A 27,116-nucleotide genomic window follows, 5' to 3' on the forward strand; every position below is an offset into this window, starting at 1 on the left:
TTATTAAGATTCCTTATTTCTGTTATCATATTTTCCTGTAATTCTTTGAACATATTTTCCTTTAATTCTTTCAACGTATTTTCTGAAGTATTTGCTAAATCCAATAATTAGGCCTATTGAGAAGCCATTTCTATCGTCTGCTTTTTCACCCAGAGTATGGTCACATTTTACTGTTTCTTTGCATGGCTGTAATTTTTCTGGAAGAGCCAACACTTTTAGGTAATATGGTGAAGCAATTATGGATTTTTAACTGATTTTTCTGAGTTTCATTACTTAAAAAAGTAATCTTAAACCTGAAATGTATATATAATCTGTCTCTCCCATGATGTATGTGGCCTCTGCTTAGAATTTTCATTATTTTTGTTTTAAAGCCTGTTTCCTAAGAGTTTTCAGTATTTCAATAGATTCCTGGTCAATCAATGATTTGGGCAGAGTTGGTGCTTAAATACTTCCAACATATAAGGCTTCTCCCCTCTGAGACCTGGGTTAGAAAGTATATTCAAAGATCAGCCACTTCTTCAAGAAACAACAAGTGTTGGTGAGGATGTGGAGAAAAAGGAACACTCATGCACTGTTGGTAGGAATGCAAACTGGTGCAGCCACTGTGGCAAACAGTATGGACATTCCTCAAAAAGGTAAAAATAGAACTGTTCCACAATCTAGTAATTGCAATACTGGGTAAAATGCAAAAAACACAAAAACACAAACTGAAAGGGATACATGCAACTCTATGTTTATTGGAGCATTATTAAAATAGTCAAATTATGGAAGCAGCCCAATGTCCACTGGTAGATGAATTGATAAAGAAGATACTGTATACATACACAATGGAATATTATGCAGCCATAAAAAGGAATGAAATCTTGACATTTGCAATGACATGCATGGAGCCAGAGAGTATAATGCTAAGTGAAATAAGTCAAGACAAAGATAAATAGCATATGATCCTACTCATAGGTAGAATTTAAGAAACAAAACGAGCAAAGGAAAATAAAAAGAGACACACACAAACCAAGAAACAAACTCTTAACTATAGAGAAGGAACTGATGGTTACCAGAGGGGAGGTGGGTGGGGCATTTGGGGATTAAAGAGTACACTTATCATCATGAGCACTGAGTAATGTATAGAATTCCTGAATCACTATATTGTACATATAGTGTACTAATATAACACTGTATTTTAACTGTACTGGAATTAAAATAAAAAACTTAATAAAAAAAAAAAAGTCCAGCTAATACCTAAGTTTGCTTTGACTTTTATTTTCCATTGGGTTTTCTCAGGTTTTTCAGTCAGCCAGTGATGTATGGAGAGCTCATCTCACCCTTTTATGGCTTTTTCATTTCCAGGATTTTTTAGATTCTTGGCTGGTCCACTGTTCTTCCCATCTGGGACCACAACCTCTGAATATCACAGCTGTGGGTTTTCCTTGTTTGTTTCTACCATGTTTGCCATTTTTAGTTCACAAAGCTCTGGACTTTTGCCATTTGTACCATATTGAGTCTGCCCCCTCTGCAAGCAAAGCTGCTGTTTTTTGCAGACAGTACCACTCTGGTAACACGACATCAACTTTGTGGATGGGTGTGTGTGCATTATAATCCCAGGCAAGAAGGCAGCAGACTCCTGTTGCTTTTACCTGAAGTTTTAGCAGCTTTTCAAAAACAAATCCTTCAATTTGTTTTTTTATCTCTGGTGAACTTCCAGAGCTCTTTGATAAGTTTTTTTTGACAAATTTTGCAGTTTCATTTTTTCTTTTTTTGTAGAGAGAAATTACCTACCTCTGCACACCACCAGAGCTGGTCTTTCCATCAATGACTATCTCAATTCATCTTTATAACCAATAAAACTTGCATTATTAGCCCCATATTACAAATAAGAGAATTAACACACAAAGAAAATAATCAACTATCTGAAGATTAAATAGTTGCTAAATGGAAGAGTAAAGTTAGGCAGTTTGCTTTCAGAGCCTTTCTGCATTTTTAACAGATATGAATGTGAAATTATTAAAGTACTAGAACAGAAGCAGGTACAGGTGCTTTGGGAACATGGAAGAAAAGAATCTATTTTTGAAACCTAAGTGCAGTAGACAGTATATAATGACAAAGCACCACAGCATGTATCCTTTACAGAAATTCCATGTTTTTATGCATACATATACCATCAAAGTTTTCAAATATTTAAGACAGTTAATTACATTAAAAGTCTTTTGGTAGATTTCTCACTAATTTAACTTACTCTCTTGCCAGTACCCCTTCCCACTGGAGGATGTGCCTCAGCAGCTTGACGAATTGTACAAACCATTAGCTCTATAAGAGCACTCTCTTGACGGTCAGACATTGCTAAAGTGAAACAAAATGCATTAGTATGAGTAGACAGTTTTATAATAACCATGTATTAAAGAGAACACACAGTTATAAAAAACTGCAAACATATTCTATTACTGGTTATTTTAAAGACTGAAGTTAAGCTCTATACTTTTTTTTTTTTAAAGAAGTAATATATGCTTATCCTAAGTCAAACATGAAAGAGAATTAGAAAGTAAAGAAAAAGAGGACAGTGGTTTCTTCTAATACCCAGTCTAAGACCATATTTCTGAATTAGGCAATACCAAAATTTTACCATATTTCCTTCTCATCATTTAAAGCTCATACAATAGGATATCTTTTTCTAAATAAAAAGTGAGCTCTACATATTTTAAAAAAATAATAGATTTTGAATATCTTTCAAGTCACTATGTACACATTATGAATAATTTCTTACATAATTATGTTATTACATAATAAGTGTTCCACAATTTAGTCAACCTTCTACCTTTTACTCAAATTGTTTCCAAATTTTTGTCACTATAAACAATGCAGTAACAAATATCATTAACACACATATACTTATGTAACTGATACTTAGGTTTCTGTAGAATAAATTCTGAGACAGGGTAATGGGTCAAAGGTTAAAATAAATATAAGGTTATTTATGGAAATTCAAACCTCCAACTACAATGATGTTTGGTTCCTCATATCCCTAGCCAGCACGAAATGTCATAAATCCCTTTAATTTCTGCCAATTTGAAAAATGGTTATTTCGTTATTTTGCTTCTTCCTTTGTACTAATCAGTGAAATGTATTTTCTTGTTTTATTGGCTTAGAACTTTTTTCTGAGATTTTTATATTTATTCTTTGCCCATTTTTCTACTGCTATTCACCTTTCTTGAATTCCTGCGTATAAGGAGTAGTAACTTTGTCTTTTGAATGAGGCAAATATTTTCTCCTAGTTTGTCCTTTTGATGCCAGAATCTTTAGGGTATCTTTTGTTAGAATTTTTTTTTACAGAAATTGTTAATTTTTACAAAGTTACATCTGTACTGTTTCATGGCTTCTGGCTTTTTTTTATCTTTCTAGTTTTAATGAGATATAATTGACATATAACACTGTACAAGTTGTACAGCATAATGATCTTACATATATTGTGAAATTATCACAAAGTTAACGAACATCTATTATCTCATACAGATACAAAAAGGCTCCTAGGTTTCTTGCATTGCTTTCAAAGATCTCCTTGTCCTAGAGATTATTGGAATATATTTTCTTTAATTAAAAAAAAGTTTATTTTTGAGGGAAAGAGAGAGCAAGCAAGGCGGGGGTGGGGGGAGGGACGGACAGAGAGGGGGACACAGAATCCAAAGCAGGCTCCAGGCTCCGAGAGATTAGCACAGCACCTGAAGTGGGGCTTGAATGCGTGAACTGCAAGATCGTGACCTGAGTTGAGGTCAGATGCTCAACCGAGTGAGCCATCCAGGCGTCCCTAAAAATATATTTTCTAATTCATTTTCTTCTCTCTCTCTAGCTTTTATAAATTTATTCTGTCTGAAATTTATTTCTGCTGGTTGCATGAATATGGCCTATTTATTCTTACACCAGATGAACAGCCAATTATGCCTCCACCATTGTTAAGTAAACCAGCTTTCCCTGCATTTAAATGTCCCACTTAAACATTTAAAAAAATGTTTTAGGCTCTATCATATATGGTTAGACGATTTCTGGATTCTTTAGGTTCACTAATCTATTTGTCTATTTCTATTACAACACCATCCTATTTTGATGATAGCTGCTTTATAATGTGTTACACCTTAATATATAACTTAATTCAACTAATCTGAACATTTAGTTGAACAAGATTCCCTTACCCAGGCCTTTTTCTAAATATTTTCTAATTTCTATAATGCTAATAGCAAACAATTAATTAAGCACTGAAAAAAATTTTTTTAATGTTTATTTTTTAGAGAGAAAGACAAGAGCATGAGTGGGGGAGGGGCAAAGAGAGGGAGGGAGACACAGAATCCGAAGCAGGCTCCAGGCTCTGAGCTATGAGCAGAGAGCCTGAAGCAGTGCTCTGTGAACCGCGAGATCATGATCTGAGCTGAAGTTGGACACTTAACTGACTGAGCCACCCACACATTCCTAATTAAGCACTTATGATGAGTAAGGCACTGTTGTAAGTGATTTGTATGTTAACTTGTTTTATCTTCAACACAATTCCAAGAGATAGAACTAATATCTTCACACTTTATAGATAGGGAAAATGAGCCACAGAGTTAAGTAACTTTCAAAGTACTCAGGTAGTAGTGGAGTCAAGACATGGACTCAGGTAGTCTGATTCCTGGGTCTGTGCTCTTAAGCACTATCCTTTTATTTTTTTATTTTATTTTATTTTTTTCAACGTTTTTTATTTATTTTTGGAACAGAGAGAGACAGAGCATGAACGGGGGAGGGGCAGAGAGAGAGGGAGACACAGAATCGGAAACAGGCTCCAGGCTCCGAGCCATCAGCCCAGAGCCTGATGCGGGGCTCGAACTCACGGACCGCGAGATCGTGACCTGGCTGAAGTCGGACGCTTAACCGACTGAGCCGCCCAGGCGCCCCAAGCACTATCCTTTTAAACAAAAGAAAACATTTTATATGAAATCATTTTGCTTAGTTCCTCCTCTCATCTCATCTTGAAGAACTTGCAGAAACCCACTGGAATTCAAACTGGTATTTTATTTTATTTTCTTATTTGAGAGACAGAGAGAGAGAGAGAGCGAGCGAGCGAGCATGAGTGGGGCAGAGGTAGAGAGAATCCCAAGTATGCTCCATGCTCAGTGTGGAACCTGACGAGTGGTTTGACCCCATGACCCCGGAGTCATGACCAGAGGCAGAATCCAGAGTTGAGTGCTCAACCGACTGAGCCACTCAGACACTTCTTGCATTGGTATTGAAAAAAAAAAAATTATATACTACACGGAAAGAATGGACATTTTTGTAATATTTTCAGTCAGGTACATAGCATAGCTCTTTATTTTTGAGATCTTATCTGATGTCAAATTAACAAAATGTTATGGTTTTCTTCACACTGATTTGGTACTCTTCTTATCGAATTCATTCCTATATATTTTTAAAGATAGAAATTTGACATTGATTTGAATAGCTTAATTTTATCTGTCTGCCTCTCTCCCCCTTTCTCTGTATACTTATTTATGTTAAAGGCCAAAAGATACGGGGGTTATAGAGACAGACTTAGGTATAAATTAAAAGAGATTAAGCTTTAGAAGTTATATTGATTATTAAAAAAATGGTCAATATCAATGAGAAGGAAAAGAAATAATAAAATCCTGTCCTTTTTATTCTGTACTAAAATCATCCTGTATAATATAATGTATGGATATCTTAATGCAATCATTTTTTGGTTTTAACATTTTAATTGTCTTAGGAAAAACACATGAAGTTCAGCCTGTCTTAGGAAAGCCACATGAAATAGCTTCAGCTCTTCCATTTATACTCCTTGATCCAAATAAAAGGAAAAAAGCTTCCCACTCAATAAAACAACTAAGTTTCTATTTTTATGATTCTAGAATTTTATACTTTTTCACATTTGATAAAAGGAATGACAAGTTTGTCTATGAACTAAATGTATTTTCTTTTACTTATGAAGAAAATTTAGTTGTGTAGAAAATGAGGAGAGAGAACTTATCAAGTACAGAAACATTCCCCTACTCTGTATAAAAATCCTTAGTATTGAAGAATAACCCAACCTTACAGTGTCCAATGACATTAATTTTGTTAGTTCATAATTTTGAATCATCTATTTAGACATGGTAAACTCAAAACAGTTAAAATTTAATTGAAATTCCCTTTGAGATATGACAGCCAAGCCAAATAATAAAATTTGAAAGCATAACAAGCCATAAGTCACAGACAAGAGCCAAACAGCCACAGTGAGGGTAAGAAATGGGTAGTTGTTTGCATTATGAATTATCAGGTAACTATACAACTTTCTAAAGCTTCGGAAACCTCTTTGTACATTATCTCCATTTCCTCACTAATGTTTTATTCACATCACCTTGAACTGTGGCGTCTTTCCCTGACTACGATTGAAAAGAAATGCTTAAAAGTCACCAACAACCTAAATCACCACTAAAACTAATAATCTTTGCAGTTTTTCTTCTTCTCTGTAATATATGTTATTAACCCCAGGTCTCTTGAACATCCTTTTTACTGAGCTTCTATAGGGTATAATAATTTCTTACTACCTTTTTTATATAGCTTGCTAGAGGCTCTTAGTCTCTCTTGCCCTTCCTGCTTTTGTCCCCTAGCCACAATCTTTAAAACTCAGCCATGGGCTCTTTTTTTTTTTTTCTTTATAATTTATCTTCCTCTTCTATATTTTTATTATCATTTCCCATACAGACCATCATGGCAGTTTCCGAACTGGTCTTCTGCCTATTCCAAATGATGTTTGCAAATATCGCTTTTCTTAAAATATGAATTGGATCATATCACTCCCATGTTTAAAATCTTTGCATGCCTATTACTTAGAATGAACTAAATAAATCTCCTTACAAGCTAAAATGTTCTACATTATCTGGCTTCTGCCTGTATCTCATCTTGTGCCATTTGTTCACTACACTCTAGCTATTGCAGCTCCTGAAACATAATATCATTCATGCTTCAGATCCTCTGTAATTGCTATCTACCCTACCTAGGAGGCTCTCTTTTGACACTTCCCATGGCTAGCCTCCTCATCCTTCAGATTTTTTTTTTTTTTTTAATATTTGTGTGTGTTTGTGTGTGTGTGTGTGTGTGTGTGAGAGAGAGAGAGAGAGAGAGAGAGAGAGAGAGAGAGAGAGAGAAACATGAGCAGGGGAGGGGCAGAGAGAAAGGGAGACACAGAATCAATTCAAAGCAGGCTCCAGGCTCCAAGCTGTCAGCACAGAGCCCGATGTGGGGCTTGAACCCATGAACTGTGAGATCATGACCTAAGCAAAAGTCAGGTGCCTGACTGACTGAGCCACCCAGGCGCCCCCTCATCCTTCAGTTTCTTGACTCACAGGTGGCCTCCTCAGCAAATTCTTCCTTTAGGGATTCAATCTAAAGATGGACCTCTCATAATATTATCATCCATCACACTTATTAACTCCTAAATTATTCTTTTACTTGGTTTTGATCTGCCTTCGTTAAGAGAATGTAAACTTCTTATGGGCAGTGAGCTGACCTTGCTCAGGAATTCACCCTGGGTGCTTAGTGTTACAGTTAGAATACAGAAGGTGGTTAATAAATATTTTAAAATTATAAATAAATTAATGATTCCTGCTTTGAAGAATTCCATTTGCCCATATATACTTTATCCAGTATCTAGATACTAGAATTCTACTAGCAGAAATGACCACAGAAGATTATCTACACTAGATTTTTTGGGATTTTCTTTTTAACAGATGAAGAAGCAGAAAACCACATAAGTCAAATAACTTAGTTATGGTTTTGTTACCTGGCTACCTGTTACCCAGGCCCTCATATTATACTAAAAATTTATCCAGTAATTTGATTTTGCTAAGACGTGCACGCGCGCGCGCACACACACACACACACACACACACATCAACAAAACACCACCACCACCATCACCACCACAACTTGACCCTTAAAAACACCATGAGGCATTCTTTAGGATATGATGATTTAAACTGCTATTGTAAGTCTTTTTTTTTTTTTAATTTTTTTTTAACGTTTATTTATTTTTGAGACAGAGAGAGACAGATCATGAACAGGGGAGGGGCAGAGAGAGAGGGAGACACAGAATCAGAAGCAGGCTCCAGGCTCTGAGCCTTCAGCCCAGAGCCCGACGTGGGGCTCGAACTCACAGACCGTGAGATCATGACCTGAGCTGAAGTCGGACCCTTAACCGACTGAACCACCCAGGTGCCCCTGCTATTGTAAATCTTTAACAATGTGTCTGTTTCCCCAAATTTCAGTCCTCTGTCTCCAACTGTTAACTGAACTTTCATCCACTGTCATACTTCACCTACCTAAAACATAACTTAATTTCTAATCACTCTCAAAAATAAAGGTTACTAGTGGTATTTTGTTATCAGAAAATACAGCTAAATACTAGCAAAGAAGATTGCTTTGGATGCCATTCCATGCCTGAGCTAGTATGTGGCACAGCATGCATGTGAACAAATGTGTGAAAAAAGTGGGGTCATGATATAGATACAGTTTTGTGCTTGTTATTCATAATCTCTTCAGCCTTGCCTTCATATCCTAAAACTTTGGTTCACTTAAAAACTTTTTTCCAGGGCGCCTGGGTGGCTTGGTCGGTTAGGCGTCCGACTTCGGCTCAGGTCATGATCTCGCGGTCCGTGGGTTCGAGCCCCGCGTCGGGCTCTGTGCTGACAGCTCAGAGCCTGGAGCCTGTTTCAGATTCTGTGTCTCCCTCTCTCTCTGCTCCTCCCCTGTTCATGCTCTGTCTCTCTCTGTCTCAAAAATAAATAAACGTTAAAAAAATTAAAAACAAAAAAACAAAAAAACTTTTTTCCCATTTTAACTCACTTTTCTAGCTAAAATCAAACTAAACAAACCTATGTCACGCCAAACCAAACTAACTTCTTGACTGATGAAGTTAAACTAAATGTCAACTAAACTTAAATCACAAAACATCTAAGAGTACATAGTTATTTCAACAAGATAAATCCATGCAAAACACCTTGACAACTGACATAGTAATTACTATTGACTGACTGACATATCTTATTTAAATGAGTAAAAGGTTAAAAGTACCAAAGCATAGCACTTTGTCTATTCTTTCCGTAATTTATATTCCCCTGCTTCCCTTCTTCTCCTTGGAAATAACCTTATAGAGCATGGGATGACAAAAAGAAAAAACAACAAGTTCTAACCCACTCTGATAATACGCTGATTCTATGGAAACAGTCAAGGGTAAAAAAATGAATGGAACGTACTACTATATAGTATGGCAGGCACTTTGCTCAAGTGTTGACTAGACTGTATTTTATTAGAGAAAATGGTAAGATTCACTAGAAACAATGCATAAAGTCCGTGAATGTAGCAGGAACCCGTGTAAGTAAAATAAAGAGAAAATTTTGGAGTAATGTTGAGAATTTGACCTAGTGAAACTAGTTGGACCATCAATTTTGAAATAGGGCCATCTTCTTAACAAGGATATCCAGGGAGAAAAACACATGAGAATAAAGTAAATTATAAAGTAGGGTCAAATATACTATAATTACCTGCACCTTATAGAAGGTCTGGGAAAATCTGGGGAAGGATTTTTGTTACAGATTAAGAATGAGGTTGTGAGGCAAATATTTGTTTAAACGAGGCAATGTGAGCCACTTTACTGGAGTGTATTTGTATATGATGCATACCTGTTGCTTCTCTCACTGAATTTGTTAAAGTCAGAGTAGATAATGCCAATTAGCATCACTGCTTAGAAAGAACACTAGGGGATGATCACTTTCCTAGTGACCTGTTCAGGTAGTCTACTGCAGGAGATGGCTCATTTTATTCTTATATCCCAGAGGGCTGAACCACACAGAAAAAAAAAAAAAAAATAGGGGAAACAGAAGAGGAAATCAAAAGTATACTATCTTATTTAATCCTCACAAAACCCACATAAGATATGTAAAGAAAATAACCTCTGTATTATGAAGAAAAAGAAGCTAACAATCAGAAAAAAATGAGAATTCTAGTGACAAAAGAGAAGAGTTTAAAATCTGAATGTATTTCTTTTGATTCTGAAGTCCATGTTTGGTTCACCCCAAGTGTCACTTATATCAAAGTGTCCATATTCCAGGTCTGTTGTATGGATTAAGTAAAACAGCAGTTCTTCAAAGTATTATCATGGGTTAGTTTGAAAAACAAACCATTTGTAGGAAAAAGCATTTCTAGTTTTAAGGAGCTCATATTCATATAAGCTTTTAGAATTAGAATATAAATACCTTATTAAATATACATATCCATTTTGCTGTTCATATTAACATGTAGTAAGATACATACTTCAGAAATTTTCATATAACAATTATTTCTATTTCTTGAAACTAGGTAAATGACTTTATTTTTTATTTCCTGGTTTTAATATTTAAGAAAATATAACAAAAGGGGATGGCTCTGGTCTAATTAAATCCTTATGTGTCAAAGCCTTTTCCAAATTCACACATAAATACAGTAAAATTCTAGGGGCACATTTTTTGTTTTTTTTATATGAAGTACATCAGTATTTTGTGTCTCAAATCAGCATAAAGAAAACTTTTTTGAGTATTACACAACACATGGATTTTTAAAAACTGTGCAGCATGGTAGCAGTCTTAATCTAGAACGATGTTATAAACTCTATAAACTATAGAGATATTCTCACTTGTTAGAGGAAACAAACTGTTCTCTTTGCAAAAAGACACATAGTGTGCTTACATATATTTAATTTTAAGAAGTGACCTATACAGGATGGTATGATTATTCATGAAAACCCCAAACACCATGTAAATCAACTTGTCAAAATACTATACCTTCCTCTCCTTGAACAGGTTCTTCTAATAGCAACTCTGTCATACATTCCCAGTCTTTCAATAGTTCTTGAGAGCTCTCCCACAAACTGTCCACCAAGTAGGCTGCATGTTCATGTAACTAAAAATAACAAATCAACTGTGACTGAAGAACATTTAATGAAGAAACTACTAATAATATTTCAATTTGATAAACCATTTTCTTCATAATTGAAATGGCTTGGTGGCTTGGTCACAATATTTCCAAGAGCCACTTAGAAAACAATAAACATATTTGTATGTCATTATAAATAATGGGGATGCAGTATGAAGACTTGATAATTTTTTGTTTTTTCCAGTAGTAAGGTTAAGGATCTATCTCCTAGTCCAACGGCATCATTTATAGATGAAGAAACTGAAAGTATAACTATTTAACAGAATTCCTGAAATTATAAATTAGATCAAGGTCACTTTTCATTATTCTTGATTTGTTTCTAGAACTAGCTTTTTTTAAAAAAGGACATATATTCCTTTCTCCCAGAATTCCATTTGAAAATTTGGTGTCAGAATTACTTACTTTACATCTCTCATCTTGGTCAAGGTCAAAATGTTATGTTAAGCTACTGTATTTCTTTTCTTTCGTATTGTAATTTCCATTTAACTCAATGCATTCCCATCTCACCCCAAACCAATTTTTTGCTGCTCGTTACTCTTGACAATCTTCTTTGGAATCTATGTTTCCACAGTAACAAACACTCTCATGTTCCTCATCAAACACTTCACAGTATACTCTCTACCACTTGTTAGTTATTACACCATGAAGAATATTACTCAAAAAGCTCCTCAGAGAAGGTAAGTAGAGATGTTGGTGTTGTTCTGATTTCTGCTACTACAACTAACTTCTCCACCCTTATTGTAAAAATGTTCTTCCACCCTTGAGGCTCATGACATCCAGCGAAGCCCAAACTAGTTTCTTGTTAAAACTAATTTAATACATTGAGACCAATATTGAAAAAAAGAAAAACAGAAAAGAGTATATAGCACATATAAAGTTTAAGTACTATTTCATACAATTCTTACTTCAGTTTTATGTGCTTGTACTAGTGAGAGACAATAGTTTTCACATCACGAATACTGGTCCCAAAATGTATGAAAGTGTCCTTTCTAGATGTACTGGTTGTTTGCTGATATACTGGCATAACTGAGAAGTGAGCTGGTTTTCTTCCTCACTCCTAATTCTATCATTAATTCTTCTATGTGCATTTTGATGATATATTTAAAGTTCTGCTTCATTTGCACTCCTTAATTCTATACTTCATTTCCATCGTATTTCAAATCTTCCATTCCTCAAATGCCTCAGGAAAGCCACACATAAATATGCACATGCATATGCACACACAGTTTTCCAATGATTTTCTCCAGAGTAGATAATACTTATTACCATCTCTGCTTAGAAAGAACACAGGCAAAAGTTTACAGCAAGATACATTCAAACTTTCCAAATTTACATATCTTAGAAAACTATTCCTAGGCCATCAGTAACATCATTCCAACAATGACAGGTACAAGTGGTGTACAACCTGGTTTCAAAAATGAAAATTAGCAGCAGAAAACAGAAAAATCAATCATTTTGAAGTTGTAGCTATTAAAACCTATGCTGGAATGGAGTTATTATTTAAGGGTACAGAGTTTCAGTTCAGGAAGATTTTTAAAAAGTTCTAGAGATGGATGGCATTGATAGATGCACAGTCATGTAACTGTACTTAATGCCAATGAACTATACACTTCAAAATAGTTAAAATAATAGATTTTATCGTCTACTTCATCACAATTAACTCCTCCCCCATGTTCAATAAACTTGCTTTTATGCCTATGTGCACGTTACATATGTCTGTAAAACAGGTGTAAAAAAGATTCACAATTATATTTTTGGTGGATTAGACCTTCAATACATATAAAACCTCCTTTCTCTTAATATATTTGGTTCTCAATTCTGGCTTATCTTATATGATACTGTCTCCCCAGCCTTCTTTAAGCATTTGTTAATTATATCTAGCCTTTATTCAGCTTGTTTACTTCCTGTGTTCATTTGTGTTTACTTCCTGTGTTTACTTCCTGTGTTGATTAATGTTTTAAAAACAATACTTTTCATTTTATTTCGCCCTAAATGACAATCTGCCTTTTATAAAGCATGTTAATCCAATTATACATTTACTGAGATAACTGATATTGGAAATTCTCCTGGCAACTGATTCCCTGTGCTCTACTGATGACATTTTCTTGTCTTATCTGTGCTTTTTTCAGTGTATTTTCTAACGTCTATTTTCCATCACTAAGGTCGCTAACACATTTATTTACTTCTCTTCATTTAAGTTTACATTACACTCCCACATTTTAAGAATAATTTTAGGTATTTGCCTTAAGTTTCACTATCATATATTTAGGTTTAGTTTTAGTTTTTTTCAGATTTATTTGCTCACCAATGTTACTAACATTTCTTATTTTCCTTTTAGTGTATTTGTTTTTTATTTTTCTAGAAAACATCCTCAAGCAATACTCTGTATATAGGGTACATGGGTAGTAAACATTTTAACTGCCTGTCCTTAGATTAGTTCCTCTTCTCTATTCTCTCCACAGAACTCCTAACTAGATGATAAAACTTAATCTGTACTACCTGTCTTTTAATTTCCTTCTCATAATTCTTTTGTTCCATCTTCTGGAAAAATCCCATGGTTTAATCTATAGTCAATCTTTGACTAGGTTCATGTGGGCCATTTAATGAGCTGCTTCACCTCTAAATTTTGGAAATCATGTTTTTAAGTTCTATGAACTCCCCTCCTCTTTCATAATAACCTCTTACATTCAGGGGAATTAATCAAAAACTTTCATCAATATGTTGGGTTTTATGCTTGCTCAAGTTTCAGTGATTCTTGGTTGCTAGTTCATGTAATGTTAATACTCCAGACTCAAGAATACTGGTAGCTAGAATCCCTTTCTTAAGTCTGATTGCAAGGTCCTGGGTTCCTTGGTTGTACAGGGGAAGTGAAAAGAGAGAATCTAGAATCTATAATCGGGCAGCCTTTTCCCTCTAACCTGTAGGTATGCAATGTCTTTTGAATGCCAAAGTTCCCTGTTCCTCCTGGTGGCTGTAAATTATCTGGGGCATACATCAGCTCCTTTGTTCTCAGGAGGTCCACATCCCAAATATACTTGTAAAGTGAAGAATAAGCTCAACTAAAGGCAGCCACTTAATTACTACCCATAGCTTAATCCTTTTACTAGCCTGTTCTGCTCTGACCTTTGCTTTATTTCAGATATCTACCAGGAAATCTCTAAAAATTTCCCTCTAATTTTGTGCCTTGTATGGGACTCTGGGTTATTTAACTCTAATAGAATTCATAATAACGTACTTTATAGCTTCCACAAATTCCTCACAGTTCTTTCATCTTGAGATATTCAGCATGAAGTTTTCAGGTGAATGAGTTGTTGGCACAATTCAAGGCTTTAAATAGTATAATTCTATTACCATTGGCATTTAAAAAAATGATTTCTCTATGCCTTGAACCACAGCATATTAAAACTTAGCTCAGGTATGTATGTTGTCATTGTTCCAGAAATTTTTTTGTATGTGATAGCCAATACTCTCAATGTAGTTGCTAACTTCTTTGACAATTTCCTTATCTTTTTGATTAGTTAAGATGGTGGCTTAGTAGAACCCTTCTGTTAACACCAGTAACCACTTCTTGCAAACTGAATGTGTATACTGGAAGGACATGACAATGTGTTGGCCCATTTTCTGATTATGAGTTTCAAATTCACCAATATTAGCAACAATAATTAGTATAACATGATCAGTCAGGAATTAGTTTGACATAATGTTTATGATACAGTCTCTCTGTCTTGGGGCCTCTGTGAAGACCACATAACTTGCTAGTTTCAAATCTCCTCAAGAATACCACGTAAGTCCATGTCTGATAAAAAAAAAAATTCTAACATGGCCAGTAAAAGCTTGTAACCATCTTTCAGACACTTTATACCAAGGATCTATTGGTAGTGAAAGATAAAGCTGTCGAAAGGAAGGCCTTGAAGCGTTCTCAATTGCTATAAAAAATCCTGGGAATAAAAAGCATGTGGAGCACTAACAATGAAACAAAAATAAATTTTCTAAAAACAGTTTCTGGTATCATAATTTTATAAAAACAGCATGAAAATCAAGTATCTGGAAGCATACTTCAGGAAGCATTCTTCAAGAATTAGATTTAAAAAAAGGTAACTCTATGAAGAGTCACTGTGTATCAAAATAATTAAAATTACATTTAAATTTATTTATAAATTATATGTAACATATAAATTAAGATTATATATAAAATTATATCTATATCAAGGTGGATTTTACTCTTCTATATCTGAGTGTAATTTATTTAATAGGTTCTCCTTTAAACCTATATGTAAGACAAATTAATCTCATTTCCCTGGTGAGTAATTACAATTTTCTGGGTACATTCTGATTCATCTTTAATTGGCTTCAAAATTACTCATAATATTTTAACTGAAATTTTCTCTGCCTGCTGACTTTTCTGCCAAGTAGTTAAATACAATAAGGAGTTCACTGTATAATGGAACCTTATTTTGATTCTTTTTATGAAAAATCATTCACAGTGCAAATAATTATCCCAAATTACTAAGCTTAAAATTCTAAATACTCTTATACGGGGTTTTATTCTCTGCTGAAATAGAGACAGTTATTGTTGTATCTTGAATACATAAAAAAAAGTTATCATTCATATATTATCATTCATGATCACTCTGTAGAGATTTCTTGGATATGTCAATAAATCTGTTAATTTTCTGTCTTAAATGACTGATATAATTAACTTCATCATTTCATATGCTGAGAAGGAGGGTGACCATCTTTCTGTATGTTATCTAGCAATGTCTTAGGCTATGCTAGTTACTGTGGAATAATTATTAATAGCATTTTTGTCACTCTGAAAAGCCTCAGTTTCTATAGTAAGTTCTATGGTCACATTAGCAACCTGGACTTACCACATTCAAGTACTGATTGTCATTCATCTAAAATACACAAGGTATTTTATCATTGAAATCACTGAATGCTATAAAGGTTGTATTGGCTTTAAAATGTTACTTTCTGATACAAAAAGAAAAGAAAATTAACAACTAGTTTAGACCTATCTCTTAATCTCCATTATTTCACCTGTAATTCATGGAAGCTACTCCATGGACTATAAACTTCTTTTAATTCAGTATTTTAGAATTCTATTACTAAAATGTCACTCTTGTCATCCAGTAAAAAAAAAAAAAGGAAAGCAATAGGATAATCCTTCCAGTTAATCCTAGTTAATTGACTAGTTAACTCATCTATAAGTTAGACTCATTCTTTTTTAAAATTTTTTAAATGTTTATTTATTTTTAAGTGGGGGTCGAAGGGCAGAGAGAGAGGGGGACAAAGGATCTGAGGCAGGCTCTGCACTGACAGCAGAGTGCCCAACGCGGGGCTTGAACTCATGAACTGAACTGTGAGATCATGACCTGAAACAAAGTCGGACGTAACTGACTGAGCCACCCAGGTGCCCCTAAGTTGGATTCATTCTATGTTATGACTTCTAGGGTCTCTTGCAACTCCACTTTATATAAGTCTATTACTAAAATATTACTAATTAATGTGTTGTAGCAAAACAAAGAATAATTCAGAGTAGGACACCATCAGAATCCCACCCTAAGAGTATGGCTTTAACAAGCATCCAGCTCCAGGTGTACACTAGTTTTATAGGGCAACAAGAAAGATTTTAACAAACAATGTTTCTTATGAAACAGAGGAGGGCATAAAGAACATATTATGATTATGAACGAACTAAAAAATAAATATGATTTGCAGTCGTTGTGCAACTGAAAAGAATGCCATAGAGGAGTGGGAAATATATTTTAATCTTCTTACAACATTTCAGTAAACAGCGGCAAGCATAGGAATACAGTAATGCCACCTGAAAATAGAACAGTAATATACATTATAAATTACTGCTTTAATTAAAAAATGAAACTATAAAACTATAAAACTAAGTACTTATACCTTCTAAAATATCAAAAAGTCCTTGAGCTTTCAGAGATTTGAAAATTTTTCCTTCAATTAATAATCAAGATTAGTCCAAATTATCATATATTCCTTAAACTTTTCAACAAATAGTTTAAATAGTATTTGCATAGGTGCCTGTGTGGCTCAGTTGGTTAAGCGTTCAACTCCTGATTTTGGCTCAGGTCATGATCTCATGGTTCCTGAGACTGAGCCCTGAGTTGGGCTCTGCATTGACAATGCAGAGTCTGCTTGAGATTCTCTCTCTCCCCCAACCTATAAATAAATAAACATTAAAAAAATATCATTTGCATATCTCATCCCTATCAATTTTTGAAACTATTGTTGTTATTAAAGTCAAATTTTCATACAGAACCTGATTTTCTGTTAATACTTTTAATCATGCTCCTTTAAAACCTATATGGCTAAAGGTATAACTTGAAATGGCCTATCACAAGGCCAATATTTACGAGTATTTAGTGTTTTATCTTCAATCTTACATCTTAAACCTTACAAGTATTTTGTATTTTACACCATTCTATATCTACACTTGCTTTGTTAAGAAAATGTTTTAAACCCTTACAACATAAAGTGTAGTCGGTCTCTGGACCAGAGGCATAAACAACATAAATATGCATCTAAAAATATTTAGAATATACTACACCACACCCCAAAGCTACTGAATAGAACTGGTATGCTATTTAACAAGCTCCCCATGTAATTTCTATATGTATTTAAAACACTATTCCAAAAACATCCTTTACTCGAATGTAACTCTCCAGACGTTTTGTTTCTTTATTCATTTTCTGTTCATTCCAATTTGCTTAAAAAATATCAGTAACTCTTCTGCCCTGTTTTGCCCTAACTCCACTCATTCCATTGACACAGTTCCTAATTCTCTCTGATCTCAATTTTCATATAAGCTGCCTGTTTGTCTATTTCTCATTCCTACAGTTTCTTCAGTACTTTCAAATTTGCATAAGAATCTTTGAAGTATCTTACCTTCCTGGACATTTGACACAAACCAAAAATATTTTTCCAAGTAAAATTCAGGGTCCAAGATTTCTAGATTTTCTCCATTTTCTTTGTAATTCTGTTCCCACTCATTTCTAAGACAACTAGTTTATTCATTCAGGAACTCTCTTTAGGTTTAGTTTACCATTCCCTCAGTGTCATACTAGCAGTAGGAAATATAGTTCTAATACCAAAGAGCATTTTAGTGGGCAAACCAAAGTTCACTTGTGGAAGCAGATTCTGATTGACACTACATTATGAATGTTAATTACAAAATTATTTAAGGATAACTGACATCAAAATGTCACATGGAAATACTGCTAATGGAGATTATAATCTTTCAATTAAAACATTTAAATTCATACTTTTATTTGTCTTTAAAAAATGTAATTTTCAAACAAGTTAGAACTAATTTACAACCTGACAATTTTCACAGGCTCTTTATATAATTTAAAAGCTACAGGCAGAAATTCAAGAAAAACAAAGAGGAACAACAAACAGGTATGCAGTACTATATTATAAAAGTTTAAAAACTGTTAGCCTCTATTCAGTGTTGACCCACACCTACATATGTACTCCTACAAAAGGCAGAATAGAGATTCTATAATCAGGAAATCCATGCAGGCAATTCTGTAAGAAACAGGCTTATTTTCATAGGATTGAAAAATAGCAATTAATTGCAATGAATTAAATGACAATTTTATTTAAAATTTAATCTAATACAAAAATAAAACAAAGAGCTATGTTAAAATTTACCTCACTTTCAAGAAAGAAAAGAACCAGCATTCTAATGAGGTTCCCATTTGGACTATTCCTTCCCCTCCTCTTTGCTAATGCTTCTTCTGCTTGTGGATCGTGTCTGCTAAACAACCTAGAAATAAGTAACAAAACAAGAGTGTTACAAACCTGCATAGATATGCATTTTAGTCTTTTCCTTCACTGTGCAAATTATTTCAGTGTTAAAAAAACAACCTATCAGAGATCAGGTTACTGATTTATTTCAAACCATGTAACTGATATTTTTATAGGCTAAAAAATGGTTAGATCTAAAGAATTTTGTACAATTCAATCATATATACACTGTAAAAGGAAGCTTTTTAACTTACCAGTATTCAAGTATTTATGAAAAATATAAACTGTTTTATCCTATATGATACTAGAATATATAATTTTAAATAGTCCTATTTTCTTAAATATTAATTTCAGAGTCAGGTTATTAAAGAATTTAGCCAAATTTTCTATCAACAATTATAAAAATTCACACTTGTAACAACTGTTTCTAGCATTCTTTTCAGCTCATTACCTAAAAACAGTACTAACTACAGAATAAAATGACATAAACTGGAAATTTTAAAAAATATCACTTAGTGACAAAACTTCTAAAATATGATGAAGATATGACTTGAAATTTTTCATTGGCTATTAAGATTTATTCTAAAAAAAACCTTAAGGACTGCTATAGGTGCCTTATTCCCAGGCATTGCTCTAGCTAAATGGGATATAACAGTGAACAAGGACAAACTTCCTATTATCACTGAGCTCTCACTCTAATGGATAGAAATAAATAGTAGGTAAATATATGCTATCTCAGGTGTTATAAGGAAAAACAAAACAGTAGAAACAGGGATAGAGTGTATGATGGTTTAATTATGGAAATTACAGTGGGCCTTTCAGATGAGAGGCTAAATAACTGAATAAAGAGAATAATTTCATATAACATAAAAAGAAACCAATCTCAAGCAGAAAATGAGTACAGAATAACATAAAAATAAACCAATCTCAAGCAGAAAATGAGTACAGAGAAATTGAGTTTTGGGGGAGAAGGGAAGGGGAAGCTATATGGCAGGGGGAAAAGATTAGAGCATTACTTTGAAGCTACATCAGCATAGCTATCAGACTGGTTTAAGAGAAAGTTCTGTTTGCTTGGGTGGCTTTCAGAGGAAAGAATAAATGGGAAAAAAATGAGGGTCCTTTATAACTAAAATGTACAAAATTAGATAATTATATCAGGTACTGAGGAATTAACCTAATTTTTCTAAAACTAAATTATAGACTTTTGATGACATTAAAGTACTCATTTCAGATATGTTTTACTAATTTATGGATGTATGGTTAACCTTGTGTATAAACTTATAAACTAAGCTGCAAAACAGACTAAATGTGTATGTGCATGCATGCATATTTTCTTCTAAACTTAATCATAGAACTCCTGGGGCTATTCTACAGCTTACTTGTTAAGATTTTAAAGATCACAATATTAAATGATGGGAGAATGCTCAAAGACATCATTAAGAATCAAAAGTTCTCAAACTGTATCTCCAGAGCAAGGGCATAGAACAAGCTTTGAGTGAACCTTCCATTTGAATAGGAATTGGCTTCATTTTCACAAAGAAATAAGAAATAACAAAGGCTTATTACACTTGTGGCTTTTAATGTAGAACATTCCAATTTTAAACTTTTTAGCAAGTATTTCAAACTTAGCAAAATACAATGTAGATAAAATAAGATATATCAAAGGGTCTTTCTGACACAAGTGTTGCCAGTTTATGGCCTCTATTCTGTAGAGAACCAACCAACCTCTATAATGTATTTTTTTCACAGAAACTATAAAAGCAATAAATTCTAAAAACACAAAGCTTTTTGAAAAGTAAAGTAGAGAACAGACGCTAATGAGAATATAACAGTCCTGGAAAAGGAAGAAAAGTTAAGACTATAGTACACCCTTGATATTTGCGACAGACAACACCTCAAGATAAATATGGAAAGAGAACGGTTCTATTAGCCATAGATGTCACAGTCAGTGGCAAATTCAATATACTACTTTAAAAAAAGTCATGCTTGAAAAATCTGGACATTCTTCCTTACTTTCATTACCAGCATGTACTAGTAGCCAACTTCTGTCTTAAAGAAAGATTTTTCACATAGAAATAACTTTTCCCACTTTGAGAAGTACCAGTGAGTACACAACAGTTTGTTGCTGCAGCACTGAGATGCAGATGCTGAATGGAGGGCTAGGCCTGCTCATTATGAAAGTTAATCACCCATGCACAACAGATGCCTGGTGCATGATTTATATCTGTGCTTAGCATAATCACAAATTACTACATGTAGTAGACTTTTGGGGTTCACCTGCCAATGATCGAAGTCACTAAGTTAAATCTATGAACGAAAAAACAAAAACAAAGTAAAACACAGCCCCCTCCCAAATATGTTTATACTTTAAGAGTGATTTACTAATAAATTATAGAACATACAGTAGGCCACCATCAAAATGTATTGCATAAGAACAATTATACTCATAAAATCTCATTAGCTCAAGCCTTTTCAGTAATAAGATAAAAGTTTTGCTTTTTAATTAAACCGCAACTGTATAGCTTTCAGAATCACTATAAATTACTGGTCAAAACAATCTTCACCCCCATAGAAAAAGTGAAAAAAAAACATGAAAAGTTGGAAGGCATTTTGAAGGTGATTTTAGATTACAAATGTTGAGAAGGTGATGAGAACTAAGAATTTTAAGTTCTTAGTTTCACCAGGGGGAAAAAAAACCCTGGTGAAATGAAATATAAATTATAAACTTCATGTGGAGCTTTTATAAACTTCATGCACTTCCCGAATCTCCACTCACACCTCTAGCTGAGAACCACCCTTTTAGATTTCAGGGAAAAGGAGTATGTCACAAGGGACATCATTCTTATGCGGATCTGATTCGTGATATGCACATAAGGTTGTAAGAAAATTATAGTCCCCAGAATTTGAAGTGGCCACTTGTAGCACTATTTTTAGTCACTATTACTTTCTTCCACTAACTCTAAAACAACAACAAAACAAAATGCAAAATTAGAAACTGTTTTCAAAGATCATTAACTCACTTTTTGTGAAGGAATTCTCCAGCTGCCACAGCAACAGGGCGATGTGCTGAGTACACCAAGTGGTAAACATTTTCACAGTCTTCATTGGAAAGAGCTTCTTCACTTCCACTGAAAAATTCAGAAAGCAACATCTGAGCCAAAATAAATGTTTACTTTCAGTTCTATCTTTACTTAAATTTTGTAAAGTTCATAAAAACTCAATGCATACTGACTTTATTTTTGTCTCTTTTAATCTTACTTTGAAAGTATATTTCTCTTTCATTATAAAATATACCTAATCATCATTATGTAAAATTCAGAAAATACAGATAAAATAAGAAAATAAAATGTCCACATTTCTTTCCACACATAGACACCCATGGTACATACACCTTGGGATATAGCAGCCCAAATTAGCTAAATTTCTTTAAATGTGCCCAACATTTTTGTTGACAGGCACTAGGAATATATCTGTCCATTTCACAATTAAATTATTATTATAGTAGGTAACTCTTCTTTCCAGAACTGTCTTTCTTTCTTTTCTTACTTCCTTGCTCCCTCTCTCTTTCTTTTTAAGTAATAGCTCTACGTTCAATATGGGGCCTGAACTAACGAACTCGAGATCGAGAGTTACATGATCCACTGACTGAACCAGCCAGGTGTCCCAGAAAAATATCCATTTTAAATTATATTTTATCACTATATTTACAATACCACTTTGTCTTCTTTCTATATAAAGTGGATTCAGTAGTCAAAACCATTCCTTCACTTACACAAATTCCTCATCTTTATATTCATGTATTCTTAAAGTAGGAGCCATTTCTTAGTTTGCAGCAATGTGTTTTTAATTTTTTTTTTTCCAAAAAAGGAACATCCATTTCCTGACTATTAACATGTTTAAAAAGGTCTGATACAATTAGAGATGAACAATGAATAAAGTATAGAATTCTCAGGCTGTACAGGTACTTGACAAGATGTAGGGGTAGAAGTTCATTCCTCAGAATTCAATCCTAGATATGCCTCAGAAGAGGAAGTTGAAGGAACTGTCAAATAACCAGAAAATCAGAGTAACCTTTGCAGCAAAAGAAGGTAGTTGCATCACAGTATAAGAGGCTGTAGTTCTGAATGAAAAAGGGCTGCGTATCAAGGATGGCAAACAGGTTAGAGCATTTTTTTTTTTTTAAGTATATTTTCCCCCTCTCATCAATGCCTGTTCTAATTCCACTGTGAAGCAAAAACAGTAGCCAAATATAGCATGGGAGGGTTACAATAGGGTTGTGTTGGAACCAAGAGGCACTGAAAAATTAACAGTATGTTTAGGCAGACTGGCTAGCCCATGACCTACACGTCCCTGTATTTCCCTTCCATACTCTGAGAGTCATGAGATTACCACTGAAGGAGACAGTTTTAACAGTGTCAAGGAGAAGTTACAAATTATAACCAGAGGTTTTCTGTCTTGAGGCAGAAATGTTTGCCCATGTCCAACTCATACCCCTAAATTATGAGGAGAGGTACAAGGCTAAGGCCTAAGTTTTATTCCTTCCCCCAATTATATGATGACATCAGCTAAATTAGCTAATACCTTTATGAGAAAGTTAAACTCACAGGAAACAAAATTTAATGAGATAACTCAGGAACCCAAATTTATAAGTGAAAAGAAAATAATCTATACCCAAAGAAGGAAAATTAACAGATAGAAAAAGAATTTAAAGGAGATATAACAGGATTACATGTGACTTTACATGTTATTTTGATAGAGATCCCATAAGCCAAGAGAAATAAGGCCAGATCATTTCATACAAATGCTGTTAAAGACTAGAAAGCTGGTTTTGTGATCCTCAGCTCATTACTCACCAAAATAATATACAAATAGAAATCAGGGGATTGAGCAATACAATGGATAGAGAGCATTTCTTTTAAGAGAAAATGTCAGAGTATTGTATAACTCCGAAACCTCCCCCAGAGAAATCAGAGCCAAAGTTTCAGAGAACCACTATAAAAATTTTATAAACATCCCTTACAATTGTGAGGAGGTTTAAGGAAATGGTACCAGGTGTAGAACTTAAAAAAGTGTAAATGTGAAAAGCTGACTGGAGCAACACATGGTAGTAAATTAAGATGAGAAGGGGTACAAGGGGACCATTCATAAATGGCTGTGTTACCTGCAGGCTGGATATGGAATACTTGAAGGGAGCCAGTCTGAATAGTTTTAAAAGACTTTGCCCAACAAGACTACCTATAGGGCAAGCAACTCCAACAGAGGAAATATGAAAGTCAGGGGCTGAGACTCAAAAGTAAATAGCCAGAGGAGGTACCATCTACTCGGGAAACTGAAGTCACAAATACCTAGAGTGGGGAGAGATCTCTGAGGAATCCCTAAAAGGACCAATGTACCTAATGAATCAGGATATCTGATAGAACTGGAGGGCATAACTGTACCTTTTAAAGAAGGTTGTACCCAAATCTCCTCCAATGAAAATGGAGAAAAGAACCTTAAAACTAGACTTTTGAAACCAGCCAAACCATTTTCTGAAGTGTGAAGAAAGTAGGATTTTTTAGCCAACAAGGTCTCAGATGATTTGAAACATTCTTCAAGAAATAAACCAGCAGGAGAAATAATCTTGAAGAAGTCTACGAAATAATTACTCTTCCACAGAAACAAAGGATGAAGAAATATCAAAGGGAAGTTTACTCTTGTCTAAATGAGCAAGTATTGAAATTAGATAAAGGACACACAAGGATGGATGGACACACACACACACCCTTAACAATACATATCTTAAACTCCAGACAATTCCAACAAAACAGACAGGTGAACGTCAAGTATTTTTTTATTTGAGGGAAAGATACTGGTAAGTTTGTGAAATTTACAAGGAAACAATAACTAGGGTGTCAAATATTTTAAAATAGACTTGAAAAGAACTTCGAAGATATAGGTAATTTAAATAAATTCAAAGTAATGAATATAAATACATAACTGTACACGCAGTTAGTTGTTTTTAAAACATATTTAGAAAATACAGAAAAACGACCAAACCACTCAGAACACATTCTCAGATAATACAATAAAATAAAAAAGGACAACTTAAGACAATCTGATTTGGAAGGAACAGAAACCTACCACTGAATAATCCATAATTAAATCAGTAATCATAAAGATAATCAAAATATTTTTCACTAAATGTATATACAAACACTTTATGTCCAATTTTTTTGAAAAGCAGTAAAAAAGTACTTAAAAGCGTATTCATTACTTTAAGTATAATTATTAGAAAACATGAAACAAATGACTTAAAGAAGCTAGTTCATTAAAAAGAAGGTAAGACAGGGGTGCCTGGGAACTCAGGCAGTTAAGCATCTGACTCTTGATTTTGGCTAAGGTCATGATCCAATGGTCATGATATTGAGCTCTGCGTTAGGCTCTGTACTGAGCATGGAACCTGCTTAAGATTCTCTCTCCTTCTGCCCCTCCCCTGCTCAAGTTCTCTGTCTCTCAAAAACAAAAATAGTAAGACAGACATGACTGATCAACAAAAAGAGGATACAAATAAAATAGATGAAAAAGAGAAATAGCACAGTTTTATAGAGTAATAAAAATATCAACTATAAAATTTAAAAACTGTGATGAAACTGATATATAAAAAATGTTTCTAAAAGCCAAAATTAGTACAGTAAGAAATAAAAGTTAATTTAGACAGATAACCAATGAAGAAGTAAAAATGGGAATCAAAGACTTTTTTTTCCTCAAATTCAAAAGTAACATGGCTTTGATAAGAGTATACTCTCAAAATTGTAAGGAAGTATTAATCTGTCACAGAACATTTGTTTCAGAAAGGGAAGGCAAGAAATTACTGAAGAGGGGCGCCTGGGTGGCGCAGTCGGTTAAGCGTCCGACTTCAGCCAGGTCACGATCTCGCGGTCCGTGAGTTCGAGCCCCGCGTCAGGCTCTGGGCTGATGGCTCGGAGCCTGGAGCCTGTTTCCGGTTCTGTGTCTCCCTCTCTCTCTGCCCCTCCCCCGTTCATGCTATGTCTCTCTCTGTCCCAAAAATAAATAAAAAACGTTGAAAAAAAAAAAATTTTAGAAATTACTGAAGATAATTTTACAAAGAGGATAAAACCTAGATTTCAAAACTGGATAAAGGACAAAAAAATTCTGTCAAATTTAGACATAAACACAGATGTGAAAATCCCAAGATATTAAATATGACACTGTATTCAAGCAAAGCACAATAAAACCAAATATATTCTGTTCAAATATGATTTATTCTAGAAATGCCAGGGTGATTTACCACCAAATTATTAATTTCATTCAGTCTCATCAATACATGAAAGGAACCTCCCAGAAAATTTACAATACAAAGTGATTTCTATCACATATCAAAAACCTATCTTAGAAATCACAGCAACAAGAACGTTAGATGCCATCCTAGAACAAGAACAAAAAGGTTCACTCTCAGTGATACATTACAGTGCTCAAAGTCCTGCCTAATGCAATTAGCACGAGAATGAAGCCAAAGTTTTAAGGTGAGGAAATGAGACAAAACTGAAATTGTTTGCAGGTGATATATATATCATCTACATAGTAAACTCTAAAGATTTAACAATTCATCAGAATACATGAGAGTTCTAACAGGCTGCACGTATAAGACTAACATAAAAATTAAACATTTCTATGTCTCAGCAATAATCAGGTAGAAAATATCATTAACACTAAATACTAATCATATAACAACAAAACCATAAAATATTTCAGAATTGACCTAAGAAATACTTTTATGAAAAAATTAAACCTTATGTAGAATATCTAATGAGATTTGAATAGAGAAATGCATCATTTTAATGCATAAATGACACAAAATTGTAAAAAACTGAATTCTCTCCTAAATCTATCATAAAATTCAATGTGTTAGCCAGCCCTTTTCCTCAACCACAGACCTCAATAGTTAAAACCAAAAACAGAGAAGACAGCTTAACTCTCACCAAACATGTTCTAACCAAACCCATTGTGATGATTTCCTATCACAGCTTCTTGAGGCACCACTGCTAAAGGTGTTTTGCAATGACTGGAACATCCCTACTGCCAGACAAGAAAGGCCCTGATAAGTAACACAATGCCTGGAAGACCACACCCCACACATCCCTCCCCTGTCCATGATGGTGGGCTGAACACATAGTGATCCTCGTCCATGATGATGCGCTATTTGCCTGCTCTCTTGTACGTACCCCCCAGAGCCTCTCCCTATAAAACTCTAGGTGTCCATCTTGCTGATGGAGAAGTTAGTTGGTAAGACCTGAGCTTGCCATGTCCCTCGGCTGCCAGCACCCCGAATAAACCTCTCCCTTTCTCTTTTCCAAGCC

The 27,116-nt window shown here is 34.2% G+C and overlaps 1 protein-coding gene across 3 annotated transcripts in view; it reads right to left on the reverse strand.

Moving 5' to 3' along the window:
• STAG1 (STAG1 cohesin complex component) overlaps positions 1 to 27,116 on the reverse strand; it is a 408,272-nt gene that overhangs the window by 81,014 nt on the left and 300,142 nt on the right. For all 3 annotated transcript variants that reach the window (XM_058732364.1, XM_058732365.1, XM_058732367.1), the window contains 4 exons: positions 21,780 to 21,887; positions 18,664 to 18,778; positions 10,830 to 10,947; positions 2,234 to 2,337 (listed from right to left, as the gene is read on the reverse strand). In XM_058732364.1, coding sequence (XP_058588347.1) covers positions 2,234 to 2,337; positions 10,830 to 10,947; positions 18,664 to 18,778; positions 21,780 to 21,887 — 445 coding nt within the window. The remainder of the gene's footprint in view (positions 1 to 2,233; positions 2,338 to 10,829; positions 10,948 to 18,663; positions 18,779 to 21,779; positions 21,888 to 27,116) is intronic.

This window comes from Neofelis nebulosa, chromosome 5 (assembly GCF_028018385.1).
Source record: "Neofelis nebulosa isolate mNeoNeb1 chromosome 5, mNeoNeb1.pri, whole genome shotgun sequence".
Taxonomy (NCBI): Eukaryota; Metazoa; Chordata; class Mammalia; order Carnivora; family Felidae; genus Neofelis; species Neofelis nebulosa.